We start from the raw sequence: 25162 nt of genomic DNA, 5'->3' as shown, positions 1-25162 counted from the left end.
ATAAAAATATATTTTATATTTGAGAATCTTCAAAGTAGCCACCCTTTGCCTTGATGACAGCTTTGCACACTCTTGGCATTCTCTCAACCTGCTTCATGACGTAGTAACCTGGAATCCATTTCAATTAACAGGTGTGCCTTCTTAAAAGTTATTTTATGGAATTTCTTTCATGTGTTTGAGCCAATCAGTTATGTTGTGACAAGGTAGGGGTGGTAAAAGACCAAGCCCATATTATGGCAAGAACAGCTCAAATAAGCAAAGAGAAACGACAGTCCATCATTACTTTAAGACATGAAGGTCAGTCAATATGGAACATTTCAAGAACTTTCTTCAAGTGCAGTTGCAAAAACCATCAAGCGCTATGATGAAACTGGATCTCATGAGGACTGCCACAGGAAAGGAAGACCCAGAGTTATCTCTGCTGCAGAGGATAAGTTCATTGGAGTTAACTGCTCCTCAGATTGCTGCAAAAATAAATGCTTCACAGAGTTCAAGTAACATCTCAACATCAACTGTTCAGAGGAGACTGCGTGAATCAGGCATTCATGGTTGAATTGCTGCAAAGAAACCACTACTAAAGGACACTAATAATAAGAAAAGACTTGCTTGGTCCAAGAAACACGAGCAATGGACATTAGACTGGTGGAAATCTGTCCTTTGGTCTGATGAGTCTAAATTTGAGAGTTTTGGTTCCAACCGCCGTGTCTTTGTGAGACGCAGAGTAGGTGAACAGATGACCTCCACATGTGTGGTTCCTACCGTGAAACATGGATGAGGAGGTGTGATGGTGTGGGGGTGCTTTGCTGGTGACACTGAAAGTGATTTATTTAGAATTCAAGGCACACTTAACCAGCATGGCTACCACAGCATTCTGTAGCGATACACCATCCCATCTGGTTTGCGCTTAGTGGAACGATCAATGGTTTTGCAATAGGACAATGACCTAAAATACGCTTCCAGGCTGTATAAGGGCTATTTGATCAAGAAGGAGAGTGATGGAGTGCTGCATCAGATGACCTGACCTGGCCTCCACAATCACCCAACCTCAACCCAATTGAGATGGTTTGGGATGAGTTGGACTGCAGAGAAGGAAAAGCAGCCAACAAGTGCTCAGTGTCATGATGTGCGCTTTGGGGGAGGATCATAGGCGCTACCCCCTTTCCCCTCTCTCTCTTTATCCACAGTTTTATGACAGTCATAAATACCTGCAGGAAAACTGTCTCTCCCACTCTCAGAAATGGAAGTTAAATCCCTTTGTTACCACAGAGAGAAACGTTGCAGTACGGTAACATCAAAAGGTCTAATAATTAAACAGTATTTCTGTAATCCAAACATTTGGAGTGGTCCGTGGGTACTCAAAGAACAATTATGTCAGATCAGTTGTGTCTGGGGATCACATGAAGGTCAGCATAACAACATAACTGTATCTCTGAATGTATATATTTCCCAGTTTTCAGCGTCACATCCAAATGTGGGAGAACGTAAATGATTAAATATGAAACTATTTGTGAGAAGGTGTGATGTAATGTTAGCCTTCTAAACAAGATAATTATTTTTTATATGAAGTCTTAACCAAGCCAGTGGCCATGCCCACGTGAGCACAGACATTACATTGGCATCATGGAGTGTATAAAACCCACTTCCGAAAAAAATTACATTAGGCCAATGATACCAACAGCATGAGCTGAGAGGGACGTAATGGCTAGAACTTTGAAACTTTCAAAAGAGAAGAAGAACATCTCTACAAAACTAAAGACGACACATTCACAGTCTGCAGCTGTATACACTGCTCAAAAAAATAAAGGGAACACTAAACTAACACATCCTAGATCTGAATGAATGAAATAATCTTATTAAATACTTTTTTCTTTACATAGATGAATGTGCTGACAACAAAATCACACAAAAATAATCAATGGAAATCCAATTTATCATCCCATGGAGGTCTGGATTTGGAGTCACACTCAAAATTAAAGTGGAAAACCACACTACAGGCTGATTCAACTTTGATGTAATGTCCTTAAAACAAGTCAAAAAGAGGCTCAGTAGTGTGTGTGGCCTCCATGTTCCTGTATGACCTCCCTACAACGCCTGGGCATGCTCCTGATGAGGTGGCGGATGGTCTCCTGAGGGATCTCCTCCCAGACCTGGAATAAAGCATCCGCCAACTCCTGGACAGTCTATGGTGCAACGTGGCGCTGGTGGATGGAGCGAGACATGATGTCCCAGATATGCTCAATTGGATTCAGGTCTGGGGAACGGGCGGGCCAGTCCATAGCATCAATGCCTTCCTCTTGCAGGAACTGCTGACACACTCCAGCCACATGAGGTCTAGCATTGTCTTGCTTTAGGAGGAACCCAGGGCCAACCGCACCAGCATATGGTCTCACAAGGGGTCTGAGGATCTCATCTCGGTACCTAATGGCAGTCAGGCTACCTCTGGCGAGCACATGGAGGGCTGTGCGGCCCCCCCAAAAAATGTCACCCCACACCATGACTGACCCACCGCCAAACCGGTCATGCTGGAGGATGTTGCAGGCAGCAGAACGTTCTCCACGGCGTCTCCAGACTCTGTCACATCTGTCACATGTGCTCAGTGTGAACCTGCTTTCATCTGTGAAGAGCACAGGGCGCCAGTGGCGAATTTGCCAATCTTGGTGTTCTCTGGCAAATGCCAAACGTCCTGCACGGTGTTGGTTGTGCTTACAGCCCCCCACCTGTGGACGTTGGGCCCTCATACCACCCTCATGGAGTCTGTTTCTGACCGTTTGAGCAGACACATGCACATTTGTGGCCTGCTGGAGGTCATTTTGCAGGGCTCTGGCAGTGCTCCTCCTGCTCCTCCTTGCACAAAGGCGGAGGTAACGGTCCTGCTGCTGGGTCGTTGCCCTCCTACGGCCTCCTCCACGTCTCCTGATGTACTGGCCTGTCTCCTGGTAGCGCCTCCATGCTCTGGACACTACGCTGACAGACACAGCAAACCTTCTTGCCACAGCTCGCATTGATGCGCCATCCTGGATGAGCTGCACTACCTGAGCCACTTGTGTGGGTTGTAGACTCCGTCTCATGCTACCACTAGAGTGAAAGCACCGCCAGCATTCAAAAGTGACCAAAACATTAGCCAGGAAGCATAGGAACTGAGAAGTGGTCTGTGGTCACCACCTGCAGAACCACTCCTTTATTGGGGGTGTCTTGCTAATTGCCTATAATTTCCACCTGTTGTCTATTCCATTTGCACAACAGCATGTGAAATGTATTGTCAATCAGTGTTGCTTCCTAAGTGGACAGTTTGATTTCACAGAAGTGTGATTGACTTGGAGTTACATTGTGTTGTTTAAGTGTTCCCTTTATTTTTTTGAGCAGTGTATGTAAAATTGTCTAGGAAACTCAACCGAAGATGAGAAAAGAGTATTTGGTACGTATGACATATCCATTATAACAGACAGAAGTTACAGTTGAAGTCGGAAGTTTACACCTTGGCCAAATACATTTAAACTCAGTTTTCACAATTCCTGACATTTAATCCTAGTAAAAATTCCCTGTCTTAGGTCAGTTACGATCACCACTTTGTTTTAAGAATGTGAAATGTCATAATAATAGTAGAGATAATGATATATTTCATATTTTATTCCCAGTGGGCCAGAAGTTTACACACACTCAATTAGTATTTGGTAGCATTGCCTTTAAATTGTTTAATTTGATTCAATCGTTTTGGGTAGCCTTCCACAAGCTTCCCACAATAAGTTGGGTGAATTTTGGCCCATTCCTCCTGACAGAGCTGGTGTAACTGAGTCAGGTTTGTAGGCCTCCTTGCTCGCACACACCTTTTCAGTTCTGCCCACAAATGTTCTATAGGATTGAGGTCAGGGCTTTGTGATGGCCACTCCAATACCTTGACTTTGTTGTCCTTAAGCCATTTTGCCACAACTTTGGAAGAATGCTTGGGGTCATTGTCCATTTGGAAGACCCATTTGCGACCAAGCTTTAACTTCCAGACTGATGTCTTGAGATGTTGCTTCAATATATCCACATCATTTTCCTCCCTCATGATGCCATGTATTTTGTGAAGTGCACCAGTCCCTCCTGCAGCAAAGCACCCACACAACATGATGCTGCCACCCCCATGCTTCACGGTTGGGATGGTGTTCTTTGGCTTGCAAGCTTCCCCTTTTTCCTCCAAACATAACGATGGTCATTATGGCCTAACAGTTCTATTTTTGTTTCATCAGACCAGAGGACATTTATCCAAAAAGTATGATCTTTGTCCCCATATACAGTTGCAAACCGTAGTCTGGCTTTTTTTTGGCGGTTTTGGAGCAGTGGCTTCTTCCTTGCTGAGCGACCTTTCAGGTTATGTCGATATAGGACTCGTTTTACTGTGGATATAGATACTTTGTACCTGTTTCTTCCAGCATCTTCACAAGGTCCTTTGCTGTTGTTCTTGGATTGATTTGCACTTTTCGCACCAAAGTACGTTAATCTCTAGGAGACAGAATGCGTCTCCTTCCTGATCGGTCTGACGGCTGCATCCTCCCATGGTGTTTATACTTGGCTACTATTGTTTGTACAGATGAACATGGTACCTTCAGGTATTTAGAAATTGCTCCCAAGGATGAACCTGACTTGTGGAGGTTTACAATTGATTTTCTGAGGTCTTGGCTGATTTATTTTGATTTTCCCATGATGTCAAGCCTTTGAGGCACTGAGCATGAAGGTAGGCCTTGAAATACATCCACAGGAACACCTCCAATTGACTCAAATGATGTCAATTAGCATATCAGAACCTTCTAAAGCCATGACATCATTTTCTGGAATTTCCCAAGCTGTTTAAAGGCAGTCAACTTAGTGTATGTAAACTTCTGACCCACTGGAATTTTGATACAGTGAATTATGAGTGAAATAATCTGTCTGTAAACAATTGTTGGAAAAATTACTTTTGTCATGCACAAAGCAGATGTCCTAACCGACTTGCCAAAACTATAGTTTGTTAACAAGAAATTTGTGGAGTGGTTAAAAGACTGGTTTTAATGACTCGAACTTAAGTATACATTTACATTTTAGTCGTTTAGCAGACGCCCTTATCCAGAGCGACTTACAGTAGTGAATGCATACATTTCATGCATTCTTTTTTTTTTGTACTGGCCCCCCGTGGGAATCGAACCCACAACCCTGGCGTTGCACACACCATGCTGGCGTTGCAAACACCATGCTCTACCAACTGAGCCACAGGGAAGGCTGTATGTAAACTTCTGACTTCAACTGTATAACTACAAAGGATCTGGGGGACAAACCAGAGACTTTCTGTCAACTGACTCTCCATTCGATTTCAACAGAGAGATAACAAAGGCATACAATCGTAAATATGTAAATTGCAAATCCTTTCGAATGAGTGGCTGTATTAGCATTTCCGTGAGCATAGTTATCAGCTGTGTGTACGATAGTGGAGTCCTTTGTCTTTTCTCCCTCTTTTTCTTACATGCCCCTCCCTTTTCATTTGGTGTAACAAGCCGTCATATCGGTTTAGTCTACTGGGGATTTGTCATTGTATCATGTTAGTAACCAATGTATAACCTAGCCTGTGTGTGTTTATGTACTTCTGTGTGATTATTTAGTTAGTTAGTAAATAAATAATTAAGCCAATTGGTATATCGCTGATTCATCATTTATGCTAGATATCCAAGAGTTTGCAACATTCAGAATATGACTGATGAGGTAATAATACATTAATAAGTGACTGTTATTGATAAGATATGAAAACATCTGAAGAGAGTTAAATTCGGGAAATAGTAACTCTTTAAACAACATTGTTCCGTGGTGCCCCGACTTCCTAGTTAAGTAATGCTTACATGATTAGTTTAATCACATAATAATTACACATAGAGAATTGATTTGATAATATAACAGTCTTCACATTAATGATAGTCCAAGACACGACATCAGCATATGTGGGAACTCCTTCAAGACTGTTGGAAAAACATTCCAGGTGAAGCTGGTTGAGAGAATGCCCAGTGTGTGTAATGCTGTCATCAAGGCAAAAGGTGGCTACTTTGAAGAATCTAAAATATGAAATATATTTTAATTTTTTTTACACTTTTTTGGTTACTATATGTGTTATTTAATAGTTTTGATATCTTTACTATTATTCTACAATGTAGAAAATAGTCAAAATAAAGAAAAACCCTTGAATGAGTAGTTGTGTCCAAACTTTTGACTGGTACTGTATGTATACTATCACATCTCTTTATTATGATTGGGAATACTTTGGAACAGATTCCCAAAATGAAGATCACTTGGAGCTGATTTGCTGTTTTTTTTACAGTCTTTAATGTCAAATAATTAAACCTGGGGGGCCAAATAAAATCCCCTGTGGGTCAAATTCTGCCTACTGGCCACCAGTTGAGGAACCCTGCCATAGATAGATCATAGACGGATGGACGGATGTATGGACAGACGGATGGAGTGACGGACAGACAGACATATTTACCTTGGCTTTCCTCTCGGTGAGGCTGGCTGAGGAGTCACTGCAAGTGATGGAGGGACTGTGGGGTTGGGGTGCCCCCTTTGAGGGGGCGCCAATGTAGGGGCTCTGACACAGCCAGCTACTGCTACTTTCCATGTGTCTGAGACCTCGTGGCAGTCTGGAGGGACAGTGGAGAAAGAGAGTCAGAGAGAGAAGAATGTCAGAAAGAGAGATTCAAAGAGGGAGAGAGAGAGCGAGAGAGTTAAACAAGGAGAACATTCAGAAGGGGAAAGGGGAGATGAGTGACAGACACTCAAGTCGAAGACGACAGGTAGCGAGAGACAGATATAGAAAGTTCAGAAAAAGTGCTTCAACCGTACGCCTTAATCCAAAAAAATCTAAACACTTGTCCACATTTTCCAATACTTTCACAACATTAGTTGCTCATTATCAAGTTGATTGTAATCAACATAAAATGATTTATTTATGTCCATTATTGTATAGGACACAGTAACAGATGTGGGAGTGCGTCTTTCCCCAGAGTCTTACTTGTTGTTAACTGCCTAAGGTCACACACAGGTCAGTGTGTGTGTGTGTGTGTGTGTGTCTGTGCAAATGTGTGTGTGTGTGTGTGTGTGTGTGTGTGTGTGTGTGTGTGTATCTGCTTTGTTAGGCATGTATACCTGTCTATGTTAGGTGGGTATTTAGGGGTGGGAGAACTCCTGGGTTTGTGTCTCCAGGGTTTGGGAAGTAAACTCTCTGTAACACAAACACCAAATGACACTGATAAAACACATACTTAACGAAAATATAGGCCTAATACAAACATTTGTTTCGTTCAAAGATACTTAAATATTCTAAACATTTATCACACATTATACTGTTGAACCTATTGCAATAGAAAGTATACACATATCACTCATTTACTAAAAAAGGAAGGTTTCCCTTTGGATGCCTTTCAGCAGCTTCCATGGTCCACTGCAATATTATCTCACTAACTGTACTGAGCAAATTAACCATGAGGAGTGCCTAATCTAGACCATCTACAACATTCTTCAAAAACAGATGAAACATAGAAATCTAATTTATTGTACAGTAATAACAAATATACAGTTTTAAAAACACTGAGCTCTGTCTAGCTATCCCTTTGCACATCCAAAATGAATTCACACAATGTACAGTGCATTCATAAAGTATTCAGACCCCTTGACTTTTTACACATTTTCTTATGTTACAAGCTTATTCTAAAGTGGAGTAAATAGATTTTTTTCCTCATCAATCTACACACAATACACCATAACGACCAAACAAAAACAGGTTTTTAGAAATGTTTGCAAATTTATTACAAATGAAAGTCGGGAATATCACATTTCCATAAGTATTCAGTTAGTACTTTAGTTAGTACTTTGTTGAAGCACTTTTGGCAGCGATTACAACCTCAAGTCTTCTTCGATATGACTCTACAAGCTTGGCACACCTGTATTTACATTATACATTATAGTCATTTAGCTGACGCTCTTATCCAGAGCGACTTACAGTAGTGAGTGCATACATTTCTTTTTTGTACTGGCCCCCCGTGGGAATCGAACCCACACCCCTGGCGTTGCACACACCATGCTGGCGTTGCAAACACCATGCTCTACCAACTGAGCCACAGGGAGTTCCTCCCATTCTTCTCTGCAGATCCTCTCAAGCTCTGACATGGGACCTTATGCTAGGGCGGCAGCATAGCCTAGTGGTTAGAGTGTTAGACTAGTAACTGAAAAGTTGCAAGTTCAAATCCCCAAGCTGACAAGGTACAAATCTGTTGTTCTGCCCCCGAACAAGGCAGTTAACCTGCTGTTCCTAGGCATCATTGAAAATAAGAATTTGTTCTTAACTGACTTACCTAGTTAAATAAAGGTCAAATAAAAAAATATAGACAGGTTCCTTTCCAAATCATGTCCAATACATTAAATGGATCCAATCAAGTTGTAGAAACATCTCAAGGATGATCAATGGAAACAGGATGCACCAAGCTCAATTTTGAAAACTTATAGTGAGGTATTTCTGTTTCTTACTTTTAATACATTTGCAAAAAATGTCTAAAAACCTGTTGTCGCTTTGTCATTATGGGGTATTGTGTGTAAATCATTTAATCAATTTTAGAATAAGGTTGTAACGTAACAAAATGTGGAAAAAGTCATTTCCGAATGGCATCAGTAATTTTTTTCAGGAGTCACTAAATGAGAGAAAACAATTGTCCAATAAGAACACTAATTCTCCTATTCAAAACACTTTCTATAATTTGTTCCTAACAAAGCATTCTAACCCATGCATTTTACCTGACTTGGTGTCAGAGTTGTTAGAGTACTGTCTGCTCCCTGCTCCAGCCGCACAGCCCTCACTGTAGTCAGGATACCAATCATGCTTACCTGGTAAAACACCAGGTAAAATACCAGGTAGAACAACAGGTGAAATACCAGGTAAAACAACAGGTAAAACCAGCGGCGTATTCATTAGTGAACATCGTAGCAAAACATAAGAATATGTTTTGCAGCAGGAAATGGAAACAAGTTTTCTTCCGTTTAGTGCTTTGTGAATACAACCCAGGTAAACAACCAGGTGACTAACGGCTTTACCTGGTTTAAAGGTTCAAACCAATGTTCCACGTTCCATAAATACCATAGACTTTCCATAGCACAGTGTTGTTGTTTTTTCAGTGGAAAAACGCAAATCTTACCCAGCTTCCTTAGCTGTCTATGTCTTTGTTTGTGGAGTTAAAGCCAGTTAGTCCATAGATGCCAAAATAGTATGGTCCACGGTCAAAGAATTTACAGTTTATTTTCTTTATTGCTTCTAGCACAAAGTTCCAGAAATAGGGGTAAGTATGGTTGCCTGTCCGTTTGACCTGGGTAACTACTCCATCTTCGAGTCTGTAAGTGTGTGTTTGTGTGTGTGCATCTACTCTGCATCCGTAGATTACTAGTTATCACTGCAGGTCCTAATCCTTGCTGTGCCCCAAGGTTAAACTCTTAATCCTTTTTTACCAAAGTTTTACGACAGGAGCAATAGAGCTGGTCTACGTCTTTGTGTTGTCAGCAACAATAAAAGGTAAAAATGACCTTTTTACGTTTACACGCGACATACAACAACCTAATCCAAACTATTAGATGCGATTAAAGGTAGACTCAGCAATTTGAAGACTCAGCAAACAGAAGTCAAATCACATTGGGAAGATCCAATAGTGGCAGTCAGGGGGATTAGAATTTTGTTTTTGTTTACGACTCTATTGTGCCTATTACCCACTATTATCACTCTGTTGTCATGGAAACAAGAGCTGACAGAGGATGTGATGTACGATGATGTCATGCTGCTGTTTGTTAGGGTAATAGTTCAAATCTAGAGCTAAAAGCCTCTAACAGTGATAGGGGGCCTGGACACTCTGACCTGTCCCAGTTTACTACTACTACTACCGGATTAGTTTATTGTAAGGTCTGGAGATTAGGTCCAATGAAAGGTCTGGACATAATGTCATAAAAAGCTAATCAGACAAGATCCCAGACAGGGCTATAGAGATCGTTTAGAAGCGGTCCTTACCGTTAACCCTTTCTCTGATCATCTGACTCCTCCCACACAGCGGGACAAAGAGCTCAGACCCATGGTCCACCTGAGAGAAGAACATTCTACTGGTTAGATTGCGGCATTACAGAGAGACAGACACACACATACACACAGATAGACTCCCCCCCCCCCCAACACACACTCACAGCTTCGTGAAAGACATCCTCCACCAGCTGCCGTATGACTCTGTTGGGCGGAGGCAGGAGAGAGGCTTTGTGCTGAGACTCACAGGACTCCAGGATACTGTTCAGATTGACCCTGCGGTGGGCCAGGTCTTCGCACATACTCACTAGCAGGCTGTTCAGGTGGTCACTCAACTGGACTGGCTAGGAGAGACAGGAATAGAGACGATAGACGAGGTATCAATATCTCTCCAGGTACTAATACCAATACGGGAATAGAGAGAATAAGAGAAGTGTAGTGGTGTGCCCGAAACCACTGGAAGACAGAACATGATTGAGAGAAAAACTTCAGAGACTAACTTTATTATGTAACAAGTTTAATGCTTCTCTGATTTGAAATCAATTAACATTGAGGGCCACAGTAATGTCAGAGAGCCACATTTGGTATCACTGCTCTGATAAGTCTTATAAGTCTATATGTGGTGTTTTGAAAAAAAAAATGGTCTCACCTGATTCTGAGGTAGATGATAATCGACAGACCAGTAGAGAGTCATACCCAGTGAATACACCAGCATCTGACAGAAGACAGACAGATTAGAGCATGACACTTAATATGAGTCAGACATTAAATCCTTCTGAAAACACCCCTGTATGCCAAAACAATTCACCTTAACAGCGCAGATGGTGTATCCTGGTGTATTGTTTTTGGTTTACACAGGCAAAGCAGTATCTACACAAGGGCAGCACATAAAAAAACGGTATTCCTCTCGAGTACCACTAGATGGGGTTATGTGCGAGTTATTAATTGAGGCTCAATGCTGTCAGTGCTTCCATCTACTGTATCAGGAGTACACACACACACACACACACACACACACACACACACACACACACACACACACACTATGTTTGTGCTGTTCCCTTGTGTATTAGCTTCAGTACAAGGATTTAGCTCGCTGCAGAAGTGTTTGTGCTGATAGTGCCATTAATGCTTTAAGTTAGTGGTGCTGGCCCGAGGCCATGTGAGGGATGGATTACATCATACTGTAAATCCTCTCTCTCTCTGAGGTGAACCATGAAAAACCACATTCACACCTCTCTAACGGTCAACAGCAGAACTGCTACTAATGTCAACATCAGAAACCACATTGTGATAGATGCTAATCTAATGTCAGGTTTACATTTATGCCCCCTGATATATAAGGATAGGATTTGGGAGGGTTAGCTGATTCTAGATCTGTGCCTACGGGAAACATGTATTTGGAGCTGGGGCTTGTGTCCGGTGTGTACTAACCTTCTCCATAACATCTTTGGTTGAGGAAGCACGGCCTTGCAGCATCTCTGGCGCAGTAAAGGTGCACGCCTCGTCTGATAGGGCACAGTTCTTAAACGCCAGTGTGCCGGTGCCCGAGAGCAGCAGGGAGGAGGGGCTTATGATGCTACACATACTGTTATGTCCTGAGAAGGGAACAGAAATAAAGACACTGGAAATTACATGCAATACCTGATCAATGTCTCTAAATCATGTTTCTCCACAAATCCATATCCCCTTAGTTAGCATGTGGTCAGTATGTAATATTAAGCTGTACAACTGAAGTAGTATTTAGTATGCGGTAGTTCCTACAGCGTCCCACCTAGCCCATAGAGGTTTTAATGTAAAAAAATTAAAAATAATGCCAAAAATGTATATTAACTGAAACATTTTCTTATGGAGTTTATTGCAATAGCCCTCTGTGACTTTAAATAACTTTCATGTCAAAACTTACATTCCCAAAAGATCTGTCCAGAGAGTTGCTTTACTAAATTAGTCAGGAATGAGCAAGGTCAGCTGTACCATAAGGACCCCTTATTCATGTGTTCATTACATGTAGTGCAACAAGACCATTGGTGTCTGTAAGCAATTTTGGAATCACCATGGTCACAACCATAAACTGTCAACTCCATCTGCTTGATAGAATATACATTTTGGTTAAAATCTGTTACATGTAATTAGGTTGAAGAGTCATAAAGCAACTGAGGAACAACTAAATTGCCACTTGAATGAAGAAGAAAAATTACATTTTTGTTTACTTCGCAAAACATGAACTCAGTCAGATTTTTGTCCAACGTCAATTCCGGCAGAGTGCTGAAAAATCTGGTAGAATGTTTGTTTTTATTGGGGATTTTCCAAAAAATAATTTTCCATATTTTACAAATGTTTGTATTGAACTTTTATTTTTAGAGGCAAAAATCTGTATGTTTTCAGTATCTTTTGTCAACTCTGTCAGTGGCTTGTCAACTCTGTCGCTGATGGCTAACTCCCTCAAGATAGATTTTTTTGTCAATATTGTGAAAAAAATATTGTAATCATTGTTCTGCAATGTATGCGTAAAACAATTTAAGTATTTGCTGTGTTAGACCTAAGGGATAATGTTTGCTTTATAAATGTTGTTTTACATTCTAAATCTAGAAAACATGACAAAATGCTAATGAAATTAGCCCTGGAGCGTTTAATAGTGCTCTAAAATTTTTAAAAAGAAGTCTGGAGATATGTTTTACATATTTGAATAATCACATTTTAGAAGGAAACAATCAAAGCATTTAAACACTTGTTGGACAATAATTGTAAAAATGAAATGCCTTTAATACCTGTTAGGGACAGACGTTCCGCTAGCGGAACGCCTCACCAATATCCAATGGTATAGAGTGGCGCGAATTACAAATACCTCAAAAATGCAAAAACTTAAATTTCTCAAACATATGACTATTTTACACCATTTTAAAGACACGACTCTCCTTTATCTAACCACATTGTCCGATTTCAAAAACGCTTTACAATGAAAGCAAAACATTAGATTATGTCAGGAGAGTACCCTCCCAAAAATAATCACACAGCCATTTTCAAAGCAAGCATATATGTCACAAAAACCAAAATCACAGCTAAATGCAGCACTAACCTTTGATGATCTTCATCAGATGACACTCCTAGGAGATTATGTTATACAATACATGCATGTTTTGTTCAATCAAGTTCATATTTATATCAAAAACTAGCTTTTTACATTAGCATGTGATGTTCAGAACTAGCATACTTCCGGTGAATTTACAAAATTACTCACGATAAACGTTCACAAAATACATAACAATTATTTTAAGAATTATAGATACAGAACTCCTTTATGAAATCGCGGTGTCAGATTTTAAAATAGCTTTTCGGTGAAAGCACATTTTGCAATATTCTGAGTAGATAGCCCGGCCATCACGGCTAGCTAATTTCACACCCACCAAGTTTGGCCCTCACCAAACTCAGATTTACTATAAGAAAAATTGGATTACCTTTGCTGTTCTTCGTCAGAATGCACTCCCAGGACTTCTACTTCAACAACAAATGTTGTTTTGGTTTGAAATAATCCATAGTTATATCCAAATAGCTCCGTTTTGTTTGTGCGTTCAAGTCACTATCCGAAGGGTAATGCGCCGGCGCATTTCGTGACAAACACATTCAAAATATTCCATTACCGTACTTCGAAGCATGTCAAACGCTGTTTAAAATGCATTTTTATGCGATTTTTCTCGTAAAATAGCGATAATATTCCAACCGGGCGACGTTGTGTTCATTCAAACACTGAAAGAAAAAAATGGAGTCGTCTCGTGCACGCGCGCCTCAGTGTCATTGTTCTCAGAAGGACCACTCACAAAAACCCCTGCTGTTTTTCGCCCAGAGACTGGAGAGCTCTCATTCCACTTTCTGGCGCCTTCCTAGAGCCAATGGAAGCCTTAGAAAATGTCACGTTACAGCAGAGATGCTGTATTTTTGATGGAGATGCCCTAAAAGGAGAACAAATTGTCAGACAGGGCACTTCCTGTATAGAATCTTCTCAGGTTTTGGCCTGCCATATGAGTTCTGTTATACTCACAGACACCATTCAAACAGTTTTAGAAACTTTAGAGTGTTTTCTATCCAAATCTAATTATATGCATATTCTAGTTTCTGGGCAGGAGTAGTAACCAGATTAAATCGGGTACGTTTTTTATCCGGTCATGAAAATACTGCCCCCTATCCCAAACAGGTTAATGGTGGCTGACGGAGTTCACATAAATTCAGTTAGTTACATTTTTTTATTGAGTGTAACGGCCGTCGTTGAAGAGAGTAGACCAAGGCGCAGCGTGGTTAGTGCTCATCATTAATTTATTAAAGATAGAACACTTTAACCAAAAAAACAAGAAACCGACAGCCAAACAGTTCTGTCAGTTGCAAAACACTAAACAGAAATGAACTACCCACAAACCGCAAAGGAAAACAGGCTGCCTAAGTATGACTCCCAATCAGCGACAACGACGTACAGCTGTCCCTGATTGAGAGCCATACCAGGCCAAAACAAAGAAATACAAAGCATAGAAAAACGGACATAGAATGCCCACCCAAATCACACCCTAACCAAACCTAAATAGAGACATAAAAAAGGCTCTCTCAGGTCAGTGCGTGACAGTACCCCCCTCAAAAGTGCGGACTCCGGCCGCAAAACCTGAACCTATAGGGGAGGGTCTCGGTGGGCATTTCTCCATGGTGGCGGCTCTGGAGTGGGACACAGACCCCTCTCCACCACTGGCTCACCCCACTTAGGTGGCGCCTCTAGAGTGGGGTCCCTCACCGCGGGTCCTGGACTGGAGGGCAACTCTGGCTGCGCCGGAGGACAGGCGGGCGACTCTGGCTGTGCCGGAGGACAGGCGGGCGACTCTGGCTGCGCCGGAGGACAGGCGGGCGACTCTGGCTGCGCCGGAGGACAGGCGGGCGACTCTGGCTGCGCCGGAGGACAGGCGGGCGACTCTGGCTGCGCCGGAGGACAGGCGGGCGACTCTGGCTGCGCCGGAGGACAGGCGGGCGACTCTGGCTGCGCCGGAGGACAGGCGGGCGACTCTAGGAGCTCTGGACTGTAGGGCGACTCTGGGAGCTCCGGTCTGTAGGGCGACTCTGGGAGCTCCGGACTGTGGGCCGTCTCTCTACGGGGCACTGTCGCCGGACACTCTGGATGAGGCACTGTCGCCGGATGCTCTGGACGAGGCACTGTCGCCGGACGCACTGGACGAGGCACTGTCGCCGGACGCTCTAGACGAGGCACTGTCGCTGGACGCTCTGGACGAGGCACTGTCGCCGGACGCTCTGGACGAGGCACTGTCGCCGGACACTCTGGACGAGGCACTGTCGCCGGAAGCTCTGGACGGGGACTGTGCACTGAAGGCCTGATGCGTGGGGCTGGCTTAGGAAGCGCCAGACTAGGGACACGCACCACTGGGCTAGTGCAAGGAGCAGGAGCAGGACGAGCTGGACTGGGCTGACGCACTGGTTGCCTGGTACGTGGGGCTGGTAGTGGAGGTACCAGACTGGAGACACGCACCCCAAGGCTAGTGCGAGGAGCAGCAACAGGACGTACTAGACTGGGCTGATGCACTGGAAGCCTAGTGCGTGGTGCTGGCTTTGGAGGCTCCAGACTGAAGACACGCACCTCAGGGCTAGTGCGGGGAGCAGGATACACTGGACCGTAGAGGCGCACTGGCGGTCTCGTGCGCAGGACTGGCACCGCCCGTACTGGCTGGATGCCCACTTCCCCCCGGCAAATGCAGGACGCTGGCACAGAGCACACCGGCCTGTGGATACTCGGCCTCGACGCCATGCGCATCACCCTATAGCACGGGGCCTGACCAGTACCACGCTGCCTCTGGTAAGCACGGGGAGTTGGCTTAGGGCTCAACCCTGGCCCTGCCAAACTAACCGTGTTCCCCCCCCCCTCCCCCCAAAAATGGGGGGGTGCCTCTCAGGTTCCCATAGCTCCCTTCGCTTGTCCTCCCAGAGTTGACGTTCCAACTCCCATGTCCATCCTTCCCCCTGATGCTCCAAACCACGCTGCTTGGTCTTCTGTTGGTGGGTAGTTCTGTAACGGCCGTCGTGGAAGAGAGTAGACCAAGGCGCAGCGTGGTTAGTGCTCATCATGAATTTATTAAAGATAGAACACTTTAACCAAAAAAACAACAAACCGACAGCCAAACAGTTCTGTCAGGTGCAAAACACTAAACAGAAATTAACTACCCACAAACCCCAAAGGAAAACAGGCTGCCTAAGTATGACTCCCAATCAGCGACAACGATGTACAGCTGTCCCTGATTGAGAGCCATACCAGGACAAAACAAAGAAATACAAAGCATAGAAAAAGGGACATAGAATGCCCACCCAAATCACACCCTGACCAAACCTAAATAGAGACATAAAAAAGGCTCTCTCAGGTCAGGGCGTGACATTGAGGTTGTTCCTTTACATGGTGCCATAGCTGATACTTTGGTCCATCAAAAAATATATATTTCAAATTGGATTAATATAAATCAAAATATTTGAGATTGTCCCTTCTTTCAAGGATTCCTGAAATCTAAAATAGCAACCCTTGCTCGTACCTTGTGGGGGGGACCTGCGAAACACCACTGATGTGATCACGTAAGTGTTCCAAAAATGTTTTTCTGTGATCACATGTGATCTTATGTGAAGTTAATGTAAAATCATGTGGATTTTCAGTAAGGGTTCTCAGGAGGAGTATTAGTATTATTTAGTATTTAATAGTACTGAGTTAGCACATCAGTAGTATTACTGTACCTTTGTATGAGACATCAACCAGGGATTCTGTGGTGCCCAGGAGGAGGGACCACACTTCATCCTCCAGAAGGGGACCTCCTCGAGTCTCCAACACCTCTGCTAGCGTCACAAATGTTCTGCTCATCCTGCTCACACACCTGGAAACTGAGACATTTATCAACTGTTAATTTATCATCAAATCACAGCCTACTTTGCCAAACGGCAGGGGCGGAAATCCCGGGGGGGACGGGGGGGACACGACCCCCCCATCCTGGGAAAAATATGATTTGTCCCCCCCAATATATCACTGAAACATAACTATGTAATTTAAATAACATTAATAATATGCAATGAAAGCAATTGTGCAGATTATAGACACTTAATAGCGCGTTTTTAAGTTTCAAAAGATTGCGACCCCCCCACCCTTTGCCTCACAATGGTTTGATCCACTGCCAGTTCCTTAGTTGGCGAGGTAACAGAGGGGTCGTATCCACTGTCTGAAAGGCACTCAATGAACGTACCTGACGTGAGGTTAATTCAGTCAATCGCGCACACACACTAGCTGAATATGCAGAGCTAGCGCGCAAATATTAACTATTAAGCTAGCTAGTACCTATTCCATTTATGTGGCCTCGTCAAAGATGGAATCTTTGCTATCGTCAATTTATTCCAAAATCAGCATGCAGATGATGTAAGTTAGTGCTTCAAAGTCCCTGTGATAAGGTTAGCGATAAATTGGAGTCCAAACTGAACAGAACTACACTCTCTTCTACCATTGTCTTAAATATATGTAATGGTCTCGTTGCAAAAGCTAAATTGTCGCAAGGGAACTTTTATTTATTTATTTTATTTCACCTTTATTTAACCCGGGTAGCAAAGATTATAGCAAACACCACTGAAACGGAATTGGTGCTCGCTAGCTTTGCAAATTCAGCTATTGTTGGAAGCCAGCCAATATGAAACAAACTATTAAAATTACAAAAGGTTGCAGCATATGCTGTGTAAATGGTGAACTCATACAGCTGTCAACTCTTGTCATTTTAATCCGTTTCACATTTGCTAGCTACCTTTTAGATCGAAGCCCAAATAGAATGCTAAAAGATAAGATGATAGAAGCCCATCTCCTACTGTAAATAACCTACACACTGTGTGTGTGTGTAGCCAGCCAGCCAGGTAGACAAATGGCAGAAAAATAAAAGACGGACATCAGAGTATTTTTCAGTACACCAAAACGCAAAGTAAGAACCCTAGTAGCCTAATATCTCAAAGACTAGTTGATAAAATGTTCATAAGAAAGAAATGAAATTCTAATGGAAATGTTTCACAATGATGTCATTAGGCAGAGCAGGCAACAGATGGCACACAGACAGCAGAGTTGGGGACAGATATGCAGGGACAGACTGGCAGAGACAGGGAGTCTCAGGTAAGTTTGTTGAGTCTTTGTTTGGCAACATTATGAAAGGTTCTCAATTTTTTGGACTTGTAAAATAGGAACATAATTGGAAAATGCCATGGATACCCCCACTCTCAACTTAAACTGGTGACTGAACTAAGATTTGTTAAAGGCAATGGTATTGCTGTTGCGATTAGTTGTGTAGTTTTGGGTACCGGTAGTTAGGAGTACGGCAAACACCTTATTTCTTTGGTTCCTCAATATACATTTACCATATTACAATGTAGGCTATGTGTTACAGCACTATTTTTGGTGTCCCCCTCAGGAATTGCTCTTGAGAAAATTTCATGTAATTGTCCCCTCCAAAGTTGATATCAGATTTTCGCCCCTGCCAAACGGTGATGATTTAACAAAGGCGCATTCGCGAAAAAAGCACAATCGCTGCACGAATGTACCTAACCATAAACATCTTTTGCCTTTCTTAAAATCAATACATGGAAGTATATTTTTTTAAAACTGCATATTTAGTTATAAGAAATTCATGTTAGCAGGCAATATTAACTAGGGAAATTGTGTCACTTCTCTTTTGTTCATTGCATGCAGAGTCAGGGTATATGCAACAGTTTGACTTGTTGCAAACAAATTTTCCAGAATTTTACATAATTATGACATAACATTGAAGGTTGTGCCATGTAACAGCAATATTTAGACTAATACGGAACCCAAACCGGCTGCGTGCGTGCGCCTTCGTGCGCTATCGTGCATAAATGTATTTTGTCCTCCTACACCAAACGCAATTACGACACACAGGTTAAAATATCAAAACAAACTCTGAACCAAAGACATTAATTTGGGGACAGGTCGAAAAGCATTAAACATGTATGGCAATTTAGCTAGTTAGCTTGAGCTTGCTGTTGCTAGCTAATTTGTCCTGGGATATAAAAACTGAGTTGTTATTTTACCTGAAATGCACAAGGTCCTCTACTCCGACAATTAATCCACACATAAAATGGCCAACCGAATCGTTTCTAGTCATCTCTCCTCTTTCTAGGCTTTTTCATCTTTGAACTTATATGGTGATTGTCATCTATACTTTCATAGTATTACCACGACTACCAGGCAAAACATTTAGTCTTTCAATCACACACATGGGTATAACCAATGAGGAGATGGCACGTGGGTACCTGCTTCTATAAACCAATGAAGAGATGGGAGAGGCAGGACTTGCAGCGCATTCTGCGTCAGAAATAGGAATGACTTCTATTTTAGCCCTTGGCAACGCAGACGTTCGTTGGCGCACGCAAGAAGTGTGGGTGCAATAATTGAATAACATGGATTTCTACATTTATTTTGCGACGCTCGCGCACGCGACGTGTCCGGTCTGGTCAGCATGTTAGGGTTGCCACCCGTTTGATAAAATACGGAACGGTTCCTTATTTCACTGAAAGAATAAACGTTTTGTTCTGGAAATGATAGTTTCCAGATTTGACCAAAGGCTCGTATTTCTGTGATTATTATATTATAATTAAGTCTCTGATTTGATAAAGCGGTGGTAGGCAGCAGCAGGCTCGTAAGCATTCATGCAAACTTTACTTCGATTGCCAGCAGCTCTTAGCAATGCTTGATCACAGCGCTGTTTATGACTTCAAGCCTATCAACTCCTGAGATTAGAATGGCAATATATTTGTATTTATTTTACCTTTATTTAACTAGGCAAGTCAGTTAAGAACAAATTCTTATTTTCTTTGACGGCCTAGGAAGAGTGGGTTAACTGCCTTGTTCAGGGGCAGAACGACAGATTTTTATCTTGTCAGCTCGGGGATTTTATCTTGCAACCTTTCAGTTACTAGTACAACACTCTAACCACTAGGCTACCTGCCGCCCCACTATGCTTCCTACTAAAGTGCCTATTAGAACATCCAATAGTCAAAGGTATATGAAATACAAATGGTATAGAGAGAAATAGTCGACCAGTCATAATTCCTTTAATAACTGCAACCTAATATTTCTTTACTGGGAATATTGAACCACCAGCTTTCATATGTTCTGAGCAAGGAACTTAAACTATAGCTTTGGCAAGTCGGTTAGGACATCTACTTTGTGCATGACACAAGTAATTTGTCCATCAATTGTTTACAGACAGATTATTTCACTTATAAATCACTGTATCACAATTCCAGTGGGTCATAAGTTTACATACACTAAGTTGACTGTGCCTTTAAACAGCTTGGAAAATTCCAGAAAATTATGTCATGGCTTTAGAAGCTTCTGATAGGCTAATTAACATAATTTGAGTCAATTGGAGGTGTACCTGTGGATGTATTTCAAGGCCTACCTTCAAACTCAGTGCCTCTTTGCTTGACATCATGGGAAAATCAAAAGAAATCAGCCAAGACCTCAGAAATAATTGTAGACCTCCACAAGTCAGGTTCATCCTTGGGAGCAATTTCCAAACGCCTGAAGGTACCACGTTCATCTGTACAAACAATAGTACGCAAGTATAAAGACCATGGGACCACTCAGCTGTCAGACTGCTCAGGAAGGAGACGCGTTCTGTCGCCTAGAGATTAACGTACTTTGGCGCGAAAAGTTCAAATCAATCCCAGAACAACAGCAAAGGACCTTGTGAAGATGCTGGAGGAAACAGGTACAAAAGTATCTATATCCACAGTAAAATGAGTCCAATATCTTCATAACCTGAAAGGCTGCTCAGCAAGGAAGAATCCACTGCTCCAAAACCACCATAAAAAAACAGATTATGGTTTGCCACTGCACATGGGAACAAAGATGGTACTTTTTGGAGAAATGTCCTCTGGTCTGATGAAACAAAAATAGAACTGTTAGGCCATAATGACTATCGTTATGTTTGGAGAAAAAAGTGGGAGGCTTGCAAGCCGAAGAACAGCATCCCAACCGTGAAGCACGGGGGTGGCAGCATCATGTTGTGGGGGTGCTTTGCTGTAGGAGGGACTGGTGCACTTCACAAAATAGATGGCATAGATGGAGGAAAATTATGTGGATATATTGAAGCAACATCTCAAGACATCACTCTGGAAGTTAAAGCTTGGTCGCAAATGGGTCTTCCAAATGGACAATAACCCCAAGCATACTTCCAAAGTTGTGGCAAAATGGCTTAAGGACAACAAAGTCAAGGTATTAGAGTGGCCATCACAAAGCCCTGACCTCAATCCCATAGAAGATTTGTGGGCAGAACTAAAAAAGCATGTGCGAGCAAGGAGGTCCACAAACCTGATTCAGTTACACCAGCTCTGTCAGGAGGAATGGGCCAGAATTCACCCAACTTATTGTGGGAAGCTTGTGGAAGGCTACCCAAAACGTTTGACCCAAGTTAAACAATTTAAAGGCAATGCTACCAAATACTAATTGAGTGTATGTAATCTTCTGACCCATTGGGAATGTGATGAAAGAAATAAAATCTGAAATAAATCATTGTCTCTACTATTATTCTGACATTTCACATTCCTAAAATAAAGTGGTGATCCTAACTGACCTAAAACAGGGACATTTTCCATTGATTAAAAGTCAGTAATTGTGAAAAACTGAGTTTAAATGTGTTTGGATAAGGTGTATGTAAATTTCCGACTTCAACTGTATATAAATATCATCAGATTAATCGGTATCGGCTTTTTTGGTCCTCCAAGAATTGGTTTCAGTATCGGCGTTGAAAAATCATAATTGGTCGACCTCTAATTATGACCCCTTTATGTTCTCCATTTTGCAACCCCCACAAGTGTCTCGGGACTCGTCTGAAGTCGGTACAGCCCATCTTTCAACTTCTGTCTGTAGCATCTGAACAGTTTGGGCTACACAATAATATGACCACTCTGTGGAAAGGTGACTCTTACAAACTTGTACATGTTGTTTTGTTCTAGGATGGCCACAGGCCTCATGACGTGTATGAAGATCACCCGGTACCAGTTGAAAAAATATAAGGAAGTACAGAGACCTGTCAAAAGTTTGGACACACCTACTCATTCAAGGGATTTTCTTTATTTTTACTATTATTCTACATTGTAGAATAATAGTGAAGATATCAAAACTATGAAATAACACAGTAGTAACCAAAAAAGTGTTAATCAAATTCTTCAAAGTAGCCTCCCTTTGCCTTGATGACAGCTTCAGGAGGTTTCTACACATTTCCCACTCTTTGCACTGCATCCACTCTGGATGCACACCACACACCCTCTCTTCCACCATTTTCTGTCTGTGTGTCAAACATTGTAATAGCTCCTCAGTTGGTCAAGATGGTCAACCCTGCCCATTTTCTTGTTGTAATCCATTACAAGCTCTAGATCAGATATACTGTAAATTCCTACCACTTTTAAAAACAACTCCAAAACCCCTGCCGCTGTCACTTTAGACCCAGGTTGTGTGGTACAAGGGTGAATGGTGGGACTTAGGCTTCTGACTGCAATCTTCAATTTGATTGCATCTACTGATAGGAGACATTTCTTTTTAATAAAATGTATGGATTGAAAACTACAGGATATTTCAAGAAGAGGCTTCCTACTGGTGATTATGGTTCAAGTAGTAACATCCATGCAACATAATTTTCCAGAGTGACGCCCCAGTCCATCGCTTAGGCCCATGTTGGCCGTTTGAGACATTTATGGCAACTTTGTCAATTGTGTAGAAGTTCTGAGGGTGCTAAAGCAAACAATTAGCAGACAACACTGAAGCGAACAGTGGGATAATCAGAATTCTGAAGCTCAGCACCACAAGGTAGTGAACAGCAACCTCTCAGGTGCAGCAGCCCACTCATTTCTAGAAAATCCTTAAAGATAAATGGGAAAAGCCCTAATCATGAAGTAAGAACCCTATCAGCCAGGAAGGGGAAGGCTCCCCTATAAACTTAGTAGAATAGTAGCACATGTAATAGAATAGTAGATTAGAGAATAGGATAGGTGTCACGAATTGCTAGGAATGGTGGTAGGAGTCAGGCGTAGAGAGCAAAGGTAAGGAAATAATGACGTTTATTTTTTCCGGTACAAAAAAACGGTCAACGCCAACACAACAGGCGCGTGAACAAAATGACCAACCCAGTAACAACGGGCACAAAGTCCGGAAAGCTGAATCACGGCGAATAGCCAGCACATCCAAAAAAGCACACTGACAGAAAATACTCCCGCACAAACCTGGGCGGGGTAAGCAGGTTTAAAAAACACAAATCAAGACACTCAATAAGGAACAGGTGCAACCAATAAGACATTACAAACTGAAAAGGAAAAAGGGATCAGCAGTGGCTAGTAGGCCGGTGACGACAACCGCCGAGCGCCACCCGAGCAGGCAGGGGACTCACCTTCGGTGGGATTTGTGACATTACCCCCCCGACGCGCGGCTCCCGCAGCACGCCGCCACCGGCCTCGAGGGCGACCCGGAGGACGAGGCGCAGGGCGATCCCCATGAAGGCGGTGGAAATCCCACCAAAATGTCCTTCACTGGTACCCAGCACCTCTCCTCCGTGCCGTACCCCTCCCAGTCGACGAGGTACTGTACACCCCCCACCCGACGTCTGGAGACCAGAATGGCGCGTATTGTATACGCTGGGGACCCCCCCAATGTCCAGAGGGGGTGGAGGGACCTCCGGCACCTCACCTTCCTGCAGGGGACCAGCCACCACCGGCCTGAGGAGAGACACATGAAACGAGGGTTTAATACGGTAGTAAGATGGAAGTTGTAACCGGTAACACACCCCGTTTATCCTCCTCAGGACTTTAAACGGCCCTACACACTGCGGCCCCAGCTTCTGGCAGGGCAAGCGGAGGGGTAGGTTTCGAGCCGAGAGCCAGACTCAATCCTGGTGCAAACACAGGGGTCTCACTGCGGTGCTGGTCAGCGCTCTTCTTCTGCCGTCCACTCGCCTTTGTTAGTGCGTCTTGGACGGCTCTCCAAGTGTCCTTTGAGCGCTGCACACACTCCTCCACCGCAGGAGCCTCGGTCTGGCTCTGGTGCCATGGAGCCAGGACTGGCTGGTAGCCCAACACGCACTGAAATGGTGACATGTTAGTTGATGAGTGACGGAGGGAGTTTTGGGCTACCTCTGCCCATGGGACGTATCTCGCCCACTCCCTGGGCCGGTCCCGGCAATACGTCCTTAGAAACCTACCCACCTCTTGGTTCACTCTCTCCACCTACCCATTACTCTCGGGGTGGAAACCCGAGGTCAGGCTGACCGAGACCCCCAACCGTTCCATGAACGCCCTCCAAACTCTGGACGTGAACTGGGGACCCCGATCAGAAACGATGTCCTCGGGCACCCCGTAGTGCCGGAAGACATGGGTAAACAGGGCCTCCGCAGTCTGCAGAGCCGTAGGGAGACCGGGCAACGGGATGAGATGGCAGGACTTCGAGAACCGATCCACAACGACCAGGATTGTGGTGTTTCCCAGAGATATGGGAAGGTCGGTGAGGAAGTCCACTGACAAGTGCGACCACGGCAGCTGTGGAACGGGGAGGGGCTGTAATTTCCCTCTAGGCAGGTGTCGAGGAGCCTTGCTCTGAGTGCACACCGAGCAGGAGGAAACATAAAACCGCACGTCCTTTGCCAAGGTGGGCCACCAGTACTTTCCCCTCAGGCTCCGCACTGTCCTCTCGATCCCAGGGTGACCCGAAGATTATGGGCCCATCGAATCAATCGATCACGGACACCAAGCGGCACGTACTGAACACCTGCTGGACACTGAGATGGTGCCGGTTCCACCCGCAACACCCGCTCGATCTCCGCGTCCACCTCCCATACCACCGGTGCTACCAAGCATGACGCTGGGAGGATGGGAGTTGGATCGATGGCCCTCTCCTCGGTGTCATATAGGCGGGACAGCGCGTCAGCCTTGCTGTTTAATGAACCTGGCCGATAGGAGATTGTGAACCGAAATCGTGTAAAGAACATGGCCCACCTGGCCTGACGCGGATTCAGTCTCCTAGCTGCCCGGATGTACTCGAGATTACGGTGGTCAGTCCAGATG

General features: G+C 43.5%; 1 protein-coding gene across 1 annotated transcript in view; it reads right to left on the bottom strand.

The window, feature by feature from the left end:
* The window catches only part of LOC106604144 (FERM and PDZ domain-containing protein 2), a 93082-nt gene that overhangs the window by 46057 nt on the left and 21863 nt on the right, over positions 1–25162 (bottom strand). Inside the window, 7 exon segments of the mRNA XM_082961277.1 lie at positions 6485–6638; positions 7144–7219; positions 10040–10109; positions 10210–10389; positions 10695–10760; positions 11480–11643; positions 16805–16929. Of these exon segments, the coding sequence (XP_082817403.1) occupies positions 6485–6638; positions 7144–7219; positions 10040–10109; positions 10210–10389; positions 10695–10760; positions 11480–11643; positions 16805–16929 (835 nt within the window).

The sequence above is a fragment of the Salmo salar genome, chromosome 01 (assembly GCF_965601325.2).
Source record: "Salmo salar chromosome 01, fSalSal1, whole genome shotgun sequence".
NCBI classification, from domain to species: Eukaryota; Metazoa; Chordata; class Actinopteri; order Salmoniformes; family Salmonidae; genus Salmo; species Salmo salar.
The sequence above is the reverse complement of the archived record's forward strand: the minus strand, read 5'-3'. Positions and strand labels throughout refer to the sequence as shown.